General features: G+C 42.5%; 1 protein-coding gene across 1 annotated transcript in view; it reads right to left on the bottom strand.

The window, feature by feature from the left end:
• The window catches only part of LOC128327661 (band 4.1-like protein 5), a 63795-nt gene extending 49876 nt beyond the window's left edge, over positions 1 to 13919 (bottom strand). Inside the window, exons 1-2 of the mRNA XM_053256723.1 lie at positions 13570 to 13919; positions 6456 to 6640 (exon numbers count right to left, since the gene is read on the bottom strand). Coding sequence (XP_053112698.1) covers positions 6456 to 6635 — 180 coding nt within the window. The 5' untranslated portion in view covers positions 6636 to 6640; positions 13570 to 13919. The remainder of the gene's footprint in view (positions 1 to 6455; positions 6641 to 13569) is intronic.
• Between the last annotated feature and the right edge of the window lie 848 nt (positions 13920 to 14767).

Below are 14767 nucleotides of genomic sequence, written 5' to 3'. Positions count from 1 at the left end.
TATTATAATATTATTTAATTTTTAAAGAATATGCAGTTGTAGACATGGTCAGTTACTTATATGGGTGAACACTGCAATTAACATGTAAGAACAGGATATATGTTTTTTACACACACACACACACACACACACACACACACACACACACACACCCCAACATGTGTTGAGTTCTCAAAGTCAATTGTTGGTAAATATTGCTTTATCTTCCTCCCTACCAAAAAAATTTTTTTCTGTCTTTAGTATGAGGTCAGTTGCATGCAACAGTATATACTGCTTGAACTGATAAGATAATTAAGCACCAAATGTGTGATTCTTCCACTTTTTTCAATGTGTGAATGTGAAAGAATGGAAGGCAAATACTGTAAAAAATGACACAATTTTATCCTCTGCTCTTCTGAAGACTGATGATTAAACACACACTCTCTTTCTCCCCACCCCCTCCCAACAGGAAACAGATTCTGGGCTAATTTTTCCTACTAGAGGCTTTAAAGCATAAAATGCATCAGACATCTTGACCTCCGAGACAATGTCTTAGGTTCAAAGGATGAACAGCCCTACAAAAACAATGTCTTATTTAACTGCTTGTTTCAGTTGAGGAAATTAAACTAGTTTTGATCTCTTCTATAACTTTTTTCTAATTTAAAAGGAAACTTTAAAAGCCTTGGAAAATCAACACTATATATTCTGTAGCATACATATACTTTATACAGATGTGCAAAGATAAAACCTTTTTGATATTTAATATTTAAGGAAGGGAGTTGTTTTGGTTTTAAAACTATGGGTTCTTAAGTTCAAATCAAAAGTTATACAAGTTATTCATGTTAACGAAGGTGCATGTAATTAATGTTGATTTAGAGATGCGTAAGCTTCAAATAAATCTAAACTTGATCAAGAATCCAACTGAATTTCCTTTCAACCATTTAAAAATACAACCATAGCCAGCCAGTTATTCACTGTACTATAATGATATTGTTCATAAGGTATACTGATGGATGTATTTACATGCAAACATTGAGTTATTATATAGATTGGGCCTTGATTTTTTCCTCCCCAAAGCAAACTATTTTGTTTTTCCCAGAGTAATTTGTGAAAACCACTTGGGAATATAGCAAAGGTTTCCAATTTACCATGGAATCTACTGCCTTTCTCCACACCGCCACCACATTAGCTTATTGGAAATGGTGACAGGCACGTTTCTCCCCGCTGCCACCATGTTAGCCTATTGGGAATTACAATGGGCACACATGGACCCTGATGCCATTGTGAAGGTGCATGCGTGCCTGTCGTCATTCCCAATAGGAGTCTTGTCATGGTCACAGCGGGAAAATCAGTTCTCTCGCTTGCAAGAGAGCTGATTTTCCCAGTCTGAGTGATTGAGAAAATTGACGCTGGGGATGGTTTGCTTCCAAGAACGAATGCAGCAGTGGGGGGAAGGCTTATTCTTGAAGCCTGTCCCATTGAGCTGTGAGCTCTTCCTGCTGATGTGCATGAGGAGTGACTGGGAATAATTAGTGGGTGTAACTCGGGGCCTAAATGAAGCCCTGGCAGTGGGCAGCTCCTTCTTCTCCCACTTCAAGCCTTCTCCTCTCGCTGCTGCAATCTGGCTGCACTCCCTCGTCCTGCTGTTTGGTCCCACTCGCCCTGCCCTCCTCCTCCACTTACGACCATTTTGGATTCCAAGCCTGAGTACAGTGATGAGAGAGATGGGTGTCCATAGGAGAGGAGCTGCCACCACCACCTCCCTCAGCCCTCCTTCTTCTGGATGGGAAAATTCCAGGGGTAGCTGCCAGTCAGGGCAGGGAGATCTGCTTCGAGTGGTGTGGGGAAGGGATGGCAGGCAAGCCGTGCTGCCTTGTTTCTGCCTCCGGCTGCCAGGAGAGTAAGCTGAAGGTGGAGGGAGCCAAGAAGCATAGAGTAAGGAGAGGAGAAGGAAACAGCGTGTTTGCTAAAAACAGCTGCATGGAGGACTGCTGTTTTGTGTGTGCCCGCTCACATGTGTGCCTTAGGGGAAACATGGGTTGGGTGGTAGGTAGCAGCCATCATGCCCTACCACTCAACTCACTTTTGTATTCCTAGGTCCTACCCATGGGGAACAATGGGGGTGATTTCAGTTCCCCATTGTTCCCTATGGGTGATTCACAAATTTCCAATTATTTGTCAAACTGGCTGGCTAGCTTGACAAATCACATCTTTTTTGCTATTTGATTTGAGATAGAATCAAATAGCAAAACATGATTCATGCACACCTCTACAAAATTAAAGCACAGACCAAAACACTCATAATCCAACCAGTGTAAGGGTCCTTTGAAGTTTTGCAACCATTATAAGCTGAGTGAAGGCAGTTAGTTGAGAATCATTTGTGCTGCAAATACTTGATATAGGTTTTTTTTAATTTAGAAAAAAAAATACTGAACAAGGATCAAGATGCAAACCTTTCTCTGTTACTGAACCTTTTTTTTGTAAAATCCAGCAAAAGAGTCAGTTCAATAACTTTCTCAAACAACAATTGTTGTAATCTTCATGAGTGTCAACTGAAAATACTCAATTTATTCTTATTCTTTATTCTTTTATTCTTAGAGAGCTGCTTTTAAAATTCCACTCTCTACAAACATACCTTCTCATCTCCCCAAACATTAGCTTTTTTGTGTGAATTAGTACAACTGTTTGCTCACAGAAAGAACCTATGAACATGCTGTGTGTTAAGTGTGTATAACAGATCCAATAGCTTGGAGGGGGGCACCCAAATTATTCAGTTAATAAAAAGCCTTACTAGGTTCACTTGTATTGAAGATGATGGAAGTTCTCTTAAGCAATATAGTAACAAAAAGAGACCTTATTCCAATTCCTGTTAAGGTTTTCATAGAACATATGAACAACCCTGCTGTATCAGGCCCAAGGCCCATCTAGTCCACCATCCTATTTGTATCAGGCCCAAGGACCATCTAACCCATCATCAGATGCCTCTGAGAAGCTCACAGGCAAAACCTGAGGGCATGCCCTTTCTCTTGCTGTTACTCCCCAGCAATTGCTATTTAGAAGCATCTTGCCTCCAGGGCTGGAGGTGGCCTATAGCCCCCTCCCCCACTAGTAGCCACTGATAGACCTGTCCTCCATGAATTTATCTAAACCCCTCTTAAAGCCATCCAGGCTGTTGGCTGTCACCACATCTTGTGGCAGAGAATTCCATAGTTTAATTATGCATTGTGTGGAAAAAGTACTTCCTTTTGTAAGTCCTACATTTCTTGGCAATTAGTTTCACAGGATGACCCTTGATTCTAGTGTTATGAGAGGGGGAGAAATATTTCTCTGTCAACTTTCTCCACACCGTGCATGATTTTACAGACCTCTCATGTCTCCCCTCTATTTTTTTTCTAAACTAAAAAGCCCCAGGTGTTGTAGCCTTGCCCCGTAAGGAAGGTGCTCTAGGCCCCTGATCATCTTATTTATTGCATTTAACTTCACAAGAAGTTAAATGCAAACAAAACCTCCACTGAAACTTTATAACACACAAGAACCCATGATAAAAATTGTTCATAATATAATCACCGGAAGATTCTGCAGTTTACTAAACATGTAAACTTTGCAGCAACCATAAGTTTCTTTATAACCCCTTTCTCAGTAAAACAAATACTAAACAGAGCCATTCGCTCCACATGTTCACTCCTGTGCACACACAGAATCTTAACTTGTCAAAGGCTAATCCTGCCTGAAATGTAAACTCTAGAGGTGGTTTCCCTTCTATGGCTATAAGCTACTCCCAAATCACCCTGAAATGACATACCATTTAGGTACTTTTTTGTGAAAATGTCACTCATGTCGAGGCCTAATTTCAACGGACAGAGAATGCAAAGGAGTTGCAACAATCTCATGTTCCCACCTACAGTGGACAAAGTACTTGGAAAACTGCCAGCTTGATATAGGATTTTTTTTTTATTTAAAAAAGTTACCAAGCCCTGAGAAATTATTAATGCCCTTAAGCATTCACCCTTAATGCAGTTACCAGAGTTTTCACAACAGGTCAATACAAACTTTCCTCCCACTTCTTTTCTCCCATGCTTTTCTCCCAGAAGGTTAAAGAACAAAAAGTCACAAGAAAAACTGCAAACTGAAAGATATCTAAACCCAGAGCTGATATTGAGAACAAGGCTGTACTTTTTTCCTTCAACAATTTAATATTTCACCAACTGTCACAGCAAGATTTTACTTAATAAGCAATTCTGGACTTCACACAACATCTTTTTTTTAAAAATACAGCTATCCCAAGAGTTCTGCAATACAGCACCTCCTTACTCTCTCAAAGTGTAGCTATTCATTCCACAACAGGAAAGAAAATGCAGACATGCCTCTCAAGTGAAAGACAATGGTCAACACCCAGAGAAATGGAGCACTTGCAGAAGGACATTGGGCTAATGCAAAACCATTGTGCCAATCTGGAGGCTGTACAACTGCAACACACCTAGTTTGTTTTAATGGGGACTTTTGTGCAAAAGCACTATAGTACAATAGTGCTTAGTGCAAATCCCCCTTTTAGTGCAACTGAGCTAACTTCTTGCACAATCACAAATTTGCTCATTCTGCAAATGCACCATTGCTATGTATGTCAATGTTTTCATTTTTTTTTTCCCCTGGAGAGAAAATGCTTGCTTTAATTGCTGGTAAGAAATATTTATTTACAAAGAAGTTTAATTAAACTACCATAACAAAGTATTAACAAAGTCATAACAAAGTATTGGGGAGATTTAACCAAAATATGAACACAGACCTTTAAAAATAATTAGAATTTGTTTCCTTTAGTTACAAAAAGTAGTATATTTAGCAACTTTTGCCTAGTTTCTAGGAACATCGCATAACCAACAGCACCTGTTTGATCAATAATGGCACCTGTGAGCAGTATAGGTATAATGTATCCAATTTCTTTACTGTTGTGAAGAAATCAGGATCAAGCCTTAGGATCACATATCTTCTCCTAGATTCCACTCTCCTCTGGAGCAAATCCCCAATCCATCCTTAACTTTCCCTGGTTGTGCCACATCCCATAAACGCTAACCAGGATTGCTATATATAGCTTCTAACACTAACCTGTATTGTAATGAGGTTTTTAAACTTCAGTAAAGAAGTTCACGCCTTAGTTAAGAATAACCTCAGTTAATACTGATACCTATGTAACACTTAAGTACAGTTAAGGTGGTTGTGGTGAATTGTGCATGGAGTGGGAGCACAATGATACTATCATCTGCTCTCAAAAACGTTAAGCCGACAACTTCACCCTCCTTCTATAGTTCACAAGGTTGGCAGTGCCGGTTTTGTTTTTGTTTTAACTTATTCCCTCCTCCCACAATTTCTTTTACATCATTTAGAGTAACATACGAAATTGTTCAGCTACTGACTTGCCTAGAATCAGATTTTGGTAACTGGTGAAGTGTACACACACTCTCTCCCCCTCCCTCCCTCCAAGGCCAGCAACCTGAAAAACATGATCCAAAAAAACTTGACAACTGTCATTTTCCATCCAAGCAATTCATTAGTGGGACCCTATTTCATCTTGCTTTAATGGCATTTTGCCCAAGTTGGAACCACTCCAAAGAAGAAGCAATTAAGCATTCCAAAGTTACTTCTAATAAAGTATTAACTATTTCCCTCACAAATAAAACCCAGAAGTTCACCCCTGAAGGACAGTAAGCTGATTCTTTATATAGTTATGATTTCAAAACTAGTTATACAGTACTGCTATATTAGATAAGAGGACATAGGGGACAAAGCCACACGCAAAGTTATCTTAATAGCAGGATCTTTCTGCACAATGTTGTATTTCAGAGGCAGTAGGGCATTCAGCTTTCTCATCAGATTTCTAGAAGCTGATTCTAGAAAAAATGCAGATAGCCGAGCCCAACTGAAGGGAGCCTTCTTTGGTTGCTTTCCAGCCTACAACACACTAGCACAAGAAAAAAACATCTCAATATCTCCATCCAAAGAACAGTACACAAAAACACTATTTCTTCATAAAATCTGCAGAGCTCATGAAAAGTACAGTTAAACTGAAGCAATTAGCTAAGCTATCCAAGTGCTGTTACTCAACATCTCAATCTAAAAGAGAGAAGAGTGTCCTTTGGCACCTTAAATGCTAATAAATTTACTGTGGCATGAATAGACCTTACTTAAGAAAGCTCATACCACAAAACATTTATTAGTCCTTAAAGTGCCACAAGTGTACAAGTCTACCTTTTGGGCTACCTTTTGAAATCTGCAACTTAAAATAGAAAAGTATTTTAAAAATCTGATTGCAGGTCAGTTATAATTCGAGGCTTTCAGGACTTTGCAGCACCTATGTATACTGTAACTGCAAGGGTAACTACTATGACACAAACACTCCTTCAACTCAGATAAAGAATAGCACAATTATTTTCTCAGCCTTGAGGGAACAAAGTTGAGGGGAAACAAACAAAATTCTCTCATACCGGTAAGTCCACACTGACATCAGTCCCATCCAGCAGAGAGACTCGGCACGTAATTATGGATTTCGCATCTCCAGATGCAGGAATGTGAGTTGCAGCTCGTTGGGCCTCTCTTAAACGCTCCTTCTCAGCATGCTTGCGCATAGATCTGCGCCCAAGTGTTCGTCGAAAGAAACTCAGCATCGTTACTAAACAAGTCAAGAAAAAGAAACAGACTAACAATGTTTAACTTAAATGTTTCTAAGTAATCAAGGCAATTATACATTCCATTTGTATCTGCGCCATAGGAAGACACTTGCAAAGGTACATATTCACAATACTCTCAAACTGCCACCTTCTTTGCCACTTAGTACAAGCAGCCTTATTATACAGCTATCAGAAGTGCTGTCTCCTTAAGTCACCTGAAAGTGAGACATCCCAAAGAGAACTCAGGAGGGCTGCCTTTTGGGTGCTTCCTAGCATACCTAGATCCTTCCACAGAAGAACTACAGTACTGCAGCTGACAGTGGTAATTCCATCAGTGGTAGCAGGACTAAAGGCATGCTTGAGGAAGGAGTTGTAAAAGTAAAACAAATGGGCAAAAATGGTAGCTCATACAGTGTTAAAACTGGAATAACTTTGTGTCACCCAAAATAACTGTAGAAAGTTCAAGGGGGCTTCATTGTACTTCAACTATTAGGCTTTGGGATGCAAATATTGAAGGACTACTAAAACTTGTGCATAGCTAAGACAATAAATATTCCATTGCATCTCAATATATATTATGCAGGTGCTGAAGTGGTGGAAGCAAGAGTATAAATTTCAGGATGAATGTATTCATAAATAGTTTGGGGTACAATGATACTGGATACAATAGGCCTAGCAGCTTTAAAATCAGACATTCACTTTCCTATTTTCAGAATCAAGAACTTCCTCATACATGTTCTGGTTTTGTACAAAGTAAATCCTAGTCTGCAGACGGATTCCATAAAGTTTTGCAGGCAGGACAGGGGAAGCCAGCCCACCCCAAAATGGCACGTTAAGAGCACTCTACGGGGTTTGCACCTTGCATGACTCATAACTGAATCCAAACAATCTGAGTTCCTAACAAGGGTTTCATCCTCCACTATAAGCCAAAAAGGATAAACTGGCAAATCCGCCTTCCACCTTTTGTCTGTCCAGACTTGCCTGCCACATACTATTGCTGTGAAGAGGCTGGAATTCTTAAAAGGTTAAGTTAGCACAACTGGAAAATTTCAATTTGAACTACTTCAGAGATATTGCTTGTGGCATAAGCTCCTAGTAATATTAATGGCCACTTATAATAATATAATCCAATAATACCTACTCCCATTCACAACAACCTTTCCACTTGAGCCCACTATTATCTACTCTGTCAACAGGTTATCTTAGCCCTATTAAGTTCATTTTTAACTGGAGAATGAATCTACAAACCATGCACTCTACCACTGAGCTATATCCCTTCCAATATAAAGTAGTGAGGAGGAGAAGGAGGAGAGTTGAATACATGTCTCTTCTAAAGGGAACTGACAATAACATGTTACAGTTCAGGACCTATAGGAATAGTCCTATATCATGCAACCTGGGTAATTTCCAGGCCCAACAGACTATTACTCATCAGCAGACACTAATGATGCCACATACCACATTAATAGGCCTGACCCACTTTCATCACCACACCTGTTTCTTAAACACTAACAAGGCAGCAGAGGTGCATGCACTGATGCAGAAAACTTCTTTTCACCTTAGGTTTGATTCACATTGCTGAAGTTTTGGTCAGAGAACTCCTGTGTAATCTTTTATAGGATGTATTAAACCGAAGAAGAGAGGCTGGGGATGTGAATCACACACATGGAAGGAATTACATGCATGCTTGAACATACACAGGCTGAGATAATACATTCATTACAATCATCAAGTATGCGTGGAGTCTGAACAGTTATGATTGGCGTGGAGCTGCAGAGGGCTGAAGGGTCATTGTCAAAAACTGATAAAAACCAGACATGCTCATCCGTGGAATATTGGGATGGCTTCCTGGCTGCAAAGTCCTCCCCACTCCTTCCCCCCATCGTACATCTCCATCACCTATGACTAACAATCTATCCTGACAAGGCTCATAAGACCCCACTGCTGAATGCACTAGGTTGTAGCCAGTGGCGTTCTATGCAGCAACAGCTGTTGCCTGCCCCTTGCCTCACATGTTTAACGTCACAGCTAACTGTGCTGAGTTGCACATGTGCTTTCATACAAGGAAGTTGCTAGGTCATGGTTAGAAACGTTTTTCCCTGTCAGCATGGCCGCAGGAGAAGAAAAATAGACTTAGCGTAGATAGAAGAATCTTGTTTTAAAATCTTACATCCCTTTGTGACTGAAAATGCTCACACTAGAGATGGATCCAAGCAAAGCTGCCTTGTTCATGAAATCCTCTCCTGAAGGCAATGACACTTCAGCCTATATGTGTAGAGAGACTGGCACAGAAACATTTTCCTTAAAGAAGATTGGACTTGAAAAGCAAGTTGAAATCTTGATTGAAATCCAGAGCAATCGCAAAAATGAGCCATCCTGGAGCCCAGAACTGAAAACTGTCTCCAAACTGAGGGAAGAGATCTTGGAACCACATTGGGTCAGTTCACCACTGGGGTGGCTGCAACAGGTTGGGAATGCGAGGAAGCTACTCGGATTGTCACTAGGCACTGTTCATAGGGAAGTGTCATTTGTGAGACCAGCTGCCGCCTCCATAGAAGGGCTATACAATACATGTGTTTTTTGTATGCAGCCCCCATATGGAGGCACTGGTTCTTACAAATGGAGCTTTGTGCAGGTGCTGCTCAAAACTGGCACCTGAGCTACTTGTTCACAGGCTGCCTTAGGTATGGGCCAGTCGTTTGCTTCAAATACCCTTCATGTGGAGTGTGTGTTGCAGTGGGGGAGCCTTACTGAATGAGTGTGAAGTAAGCATGTGTGAAGAGCTTTTCGTTTCTGCTAGATAAGGTGAATGAATGGAATGAGGTCTTTGCATGTTTCTGTGTGACATGGTGGGAACATATATCATCCTCTACAGCCATTGTCATCAGGCTGCAACAGAGGGCAAGGCAAACAGCAAGGCCCCTCCAACAGCCTGAGGACGACCAACTGTTATCTGCCCCCTCTCCTCTGAGAACTCCCCCCCCCCGCCTTCAGCTTTAACTTTTGTTTGGTTTTTTATAAAGACTGTGAGTCTTTTGCGGACAGAATTATTATTTCTAAAGAATGCTAAAGAATGCTGTAAGCTGCTCTAAGCCTTTCAGGAAGAGCAGAATATAAATGTAACTAACAGACAGTTGTATTTGCTATCTCACTTTTCCACAATGCTGCTCAAAGCCTAACAAATTTGTTAAAATACTGCCTAATAAATATCAAATATAACTCCCTCTGAGGCAAGGGAATGGGGCTGAGCAGGAGGCAAGTCTTCCTTTAGGATATCATTAGCATATCACAGAACTGCAGTGCCAATTCATTTCAGGTTCAGGCAATCAACAAGCCACAGTTTTGTTTTGATTTGTGAGCCTGCAAATATTAGAGCTGGCAAATATACCGTGTGTTATTAAGTGGCGGCCACTCAGTAAGGGCAGGAGGGCATGTGCCCCTTCGACACCAAAAAACACACCCAAAAAGCACCCACCTTGATGGTAGTTAGTTTTTTTTAAAACCCTTAGAGTGTGCAGAAAGCCAGGAGAGAAAAGAGGCCGCTGATCTGCTGTGAGACAGGGAACTTTCTACTTCCTTCTCTCAGCTGCTGCAGCTTCCTCCCTGCACTGCTGATGGAACAAACAGCCTGCTAATCAAAGCTATCCCCTCACCTCCTTGCTTGGAGCATCCCATATCACTATCTCCCCAGATTAGGCATAAAAGGGCAAACGAGATAAATGCACACATGTTGTTTGTCCTTTTATGTCTAATCCAGAGAGGCGGTGATGCAAAGCACCCAAAGCAACAAGTACCCAAAGCAACAAGTTAAGGAAATAGCCTTGATTAGCAGGCAGTTTCCTCCAGCAGCAGAGCAGGGGAGGAAGCTGCAGCAGCCAAGAGGAGGAAGTAGGAAGTTCCCTCCCTCACAGCAGATCAGCTGCCTCTTTTCTCCCCTAATAGTTTCCTTCTGGGCTGGCTGGACACTGCAGAGTTATCTTTTACTAGCCATGGGCTGTTTTCTATTAATTTTTGGTAGATGGGGGTGGGAGGGGTGCTGCCTGCTACCAGATTTGAGTGGCTCAAATAACTGACTGTTACCCATGAGAAGACCCTTTGGAAATGATGGGCTTACTCATGTGTAACATTCATTGTGTGGCTTTTTGCAACCAGCATATTCCCCCTGCTCCTGTCCCAGTTGGCAGCATCCACCACTGTTATTGTTTCTCAGCTCTGGGAAGAGCAGAAGGTTCCAACTTCCCTCCCTGGCATCTCCAAGATAGGGCTGAGAGAGATTCCCGCCTGCAACCTTGGAGAAGCCGCTGCCTATCTGTGAAGAAAATACTGAGCTAGATAGACCAATGGTCTGACTCAGTATATGGCAGCTTCCTATGTTTCTAACAAGTCAACTACCTCACAACTATCTCAACAACCAACAGCTTGCATTACAGCTATCTGCTTAACAGTTCAATTTTTTCTTCCCACAAGATGTTTCATGCTCCAAAAGTGAATGAAGAATCCTATAAGAGCAACTCTACTGTGATATCACCACTGGCAGCATCCCTGTGTCATCTATTGTGTACTTAGGATGACAGAAAAGCTACATAAGGAAATAACTCCTTGGTATCCAATACATACTAGAATGACAGGCTAGGGAGCTGAAGAGAGACTAGAATGTCTTCGAAGGGGGCTCCGTTTAGAGTAAATGTGTCATAGTAAGTTTCAACAAACATTAACTAAAACCAAACAAAAAGGGTTCAGAGTATATTTAGGCTCAGGATCAATAAGTAGGGATGTGCAAGAATACTGCTGCCTGCCGGACCATTTTAAAAGACAGCGCTGCCGGGGGAATGCGGCGGGAGGGATAAGAGCACCCTCCCCTATCCTTAGAGATATCCCCCCTCCAACTTTGAACCAGCGGACGCCAGCTCTATGCAGATCCCTACCAATAAGTCCCCAGAAAAAAAATTGCTCCATTGTTGGGTTCCAAGGGGAATCCAAACAATTCTTTGCAAAAATTGAGTAGCTCTGTTGATCTCAACATGGTCAATAAAACAACTGGGCTGGCCTAGAGTTGTCCATGACTAAACTGGAAGGAGATGTGTCATGCCTCCGGGATCAGTTAAGACATTAAAAAGAACTAAACTAAGTGAAGGCTTTCCTCCTTCACTTTGGTTCACTTCATATTTTGAACATTCTGGTTTTATAGTAAATGGCTTGAAAAAGAAAATGAATTTCTCTTTTTACAGGAGAAGCCACATTTTCACATCTCTTATAATCCCTGCTAACTGAGCACAGGCACTTTTAAAAAGTAGTAGTTTTCATATTTAGCAGGAAGATAGCAACTGCCCCTATTCAACCCAGCATAGTATTCCTCCCAATGGCTTTTGCATTTGAATTCTGTCCCAAGGGACAGAGAACCATATTCTCATTCCTTTTGTTATGTAAAATACTGTTTTATTTTGTTTTTTAGCTGAAAAGTAGCATTTTCGCTCAAGTCACCCTCTAGTTCAGAGCAGAGTATAAAAGCCAGTTCTGTACAGGAAACTTTACAAATATCCCCATGTAGTAAGTTGCATGAAATCAGCATATTTGTTTATGTGTATTAAACTTCTTCTGAGATCAAAAGGTGGAAGTGTACAGCTAATACATATTGGATAAAGTGTGGGAAGACTATGCATGTGGAACACTGTCACAACGTCCCAGCCTCAAGAGGGAAAAAAGAGCACAGTCTTGGAACATGTGAAGAAAGTAACCCCAGAGCAGGAAGAAATACGTTTATTTCCCTCACAATTACAAGTACTGGAAGAAGTACAGTTCTCTCATAACCACATCAAGTAAGCCTATTCAGACATATCTATGATCAAGAAGTCTTCCAGGAATGCTTGAACTCAAGACAGCAGTCCCACCAAGAAAATAAGTAGTTCAGGCTGCAATCCTATACACACTTCCCTAGAACTAGCCCTACTGATCACAACTCGACTGACTTCTGAGCACAGTGAATTAATTGCACTGTAAATATCGCTCACGGAGAGCCACAAACACACACAAGACTCTTGATAACATAACTTAATTGAGAAGCAGCAAATAGACATAGTGGATGTGAATACACCTGCATATTACTGAGATATTAGATATAGGTAAAACGTGGACATTAGAGTTATAAATAAGAAGTGGTTTAAAAAAAAAAACACCACCCACACCCCTCCTATGCTCACTGCTCCATTTTAAACTAAGCCCCAATCTCTTCTTTGTCCCAATGTGCCCATCCTCCCTAGAGACGCGGCACATTTTACGGACGGTCCCTATAAGCGACCGTAAACACGGGGACTCAGAAATAAAGACACTTATTGCTGGGGTGGGGTGGTGGGTATTAAATATGGCCGAATAAGCCAGGTATTTGTGGAAGATGGTCACCCCGAACTGGAAAGGGCAATTCGGGTTGCCAATCTTCCAGGATTAGCCGGGAGTCTCCGGGAATCGGCGTCGCTCTCCATGTGACTACTGAAAGCAATCCTTAAGATTTAAATGGCTTGATATGGAGCAAGACGGTGGCGGCGGCTTTGGTGGGGGGTCTCCAGGGAGAGCTTCAGGCAGAGCTGGCAAAGGGCATTCATTCTTGGGACTCTACATGAGAGACTGGCGGAGAGAGGCACAAGAGCTTCGGGTGCGCGCCAGACTAAAACCATGAGGCGCCGCAGAGAAAGCACACAGCCCTTCGGTCCATGGCGACCGGCGCTCTGCCGGCAGGGTTGGGCGGAGGGTCGGCAACCGCGTTCTGGAGCACCGAGGGAAGCAGACTCCGGCGGCGGCGCGCGAAGGAGAAAGGAAAAGCTGGCTTTCCTCTGCCCTCGCTCTCCCTCCCGCTCTGGATAGTTCTCTCCCTCCAACCCACCCCGAGAAGATGGGGCACCCCCGCCCGCCCCAAATCCGCCACGCACAAGTCACGTACCTGCCGGCCCGCCGGGCCGCCTTCGTTGCTCCCAGCTGCTGCGCTTCTTCTCGACCCGAGCGGCGATTACGGAGGGAGCGAATCCCGGCTGGCTACGAGGGAACGGAAGGGACGAGGGGCGGAGGCAAATGGCCGCTGAGTAAGTCCAAGGAACCGCCTCTTGCCGCCGCCGCCGCCGCCTCCTCGCTCCCACCCCGGGCCTCTCTCTTGGAGCAGCCTCTGGGGGAGAGGGAGGGGAAGGGGGAAGGGGCGGCGGGCGAGAAGACAACAAAACAATAACACGCAGGTTGCTGCACGAGACGTCTAAGGAAACCCCAGGCAGATTCGATCGCTTCCCGGCATTCCCACGCCACATTCAAAACCCAGTCACGTTGCTTTTTTTTTTTTTTTTTTAAAGACGATGCCTTAAAAAGAAAACAACGCGCGCCACTTCGGGACATTTATTTACCCACCCGCTATGCTGTTCTGCTGATACTAATTTCCACAGTCTTCGAGATGTTTGACGCTTGGTTGAGGCACGAGGTTTATAGATCTCCTTGCTAATCTCACTACTATGCAACATCACATTCGTCTACGCTGTAGTGATTTAAATGGAAGGGCCAGCATTCAGCCGCTAATTTAGATTACAGTTTAGATAGAGGGACAATCAGGCGCAAAGAAAGCAGAATGTCTTGTAGCATTTATTGTCTCATATGACGGCACACTTTACCTTTAAGCTTTCCGTCAACTACAATCCGCTTTGTGCGCTCATAAAGTGGATGTACTACTCCAAGAAAGCGTATCCTAAAACTAAGTTTGTTAGTCTTTAAAGTGCCACAAGACTCTTTGTAAATTTGGAAATAAATTTCCTTTTCATGCACTGAAATGGAAAGAACAAGTATGCTTCAAGGATCCCAAACTCTGCAATTTTATTTGTGAGTTAATATGCTCACGTTTGAGCTCAAGTGTGCCCAGGATTACAGTCTTAACCACCCAGATTTGTATGACAACGTGGTTAAGAAGGGCGTTAAGGGGTAACCGAGTAGCATTAATCAGTTGTTGTTTTTTAAATAAGGTTGCCAACCCTTCCAATTGGGTTGGAGTCTCCAGGAATCAGCATCAATCTCCTGACCACCATTGAAAGCAATCCTAGAAATGTTAATGGCTTGAAAGTGTGGGCCGTGGGGGTGATAGCTAGGAACAGCTTCAGTCAGAGTTG

The sequence above is a fragment of the Hemicordylus capensis genome, chromosome 1 (genome assembly GCF_027244095.1).
Source record: "Hemicordylus capensis ecotype Gifberg chromosome 1, rHemCap1.1.pri, whole genome shotgun sequence".
NCBI lineage: Eukaryota > Metazoa > Chordata > Lepidosauria > Squamata > Cordylidae > Hemicordylus > Hemicordylus capensis.
Note: the sequence above shows the minus strand (reverse complement) of the source record. Positions and strands in the feature narration are given on the sequence as shown.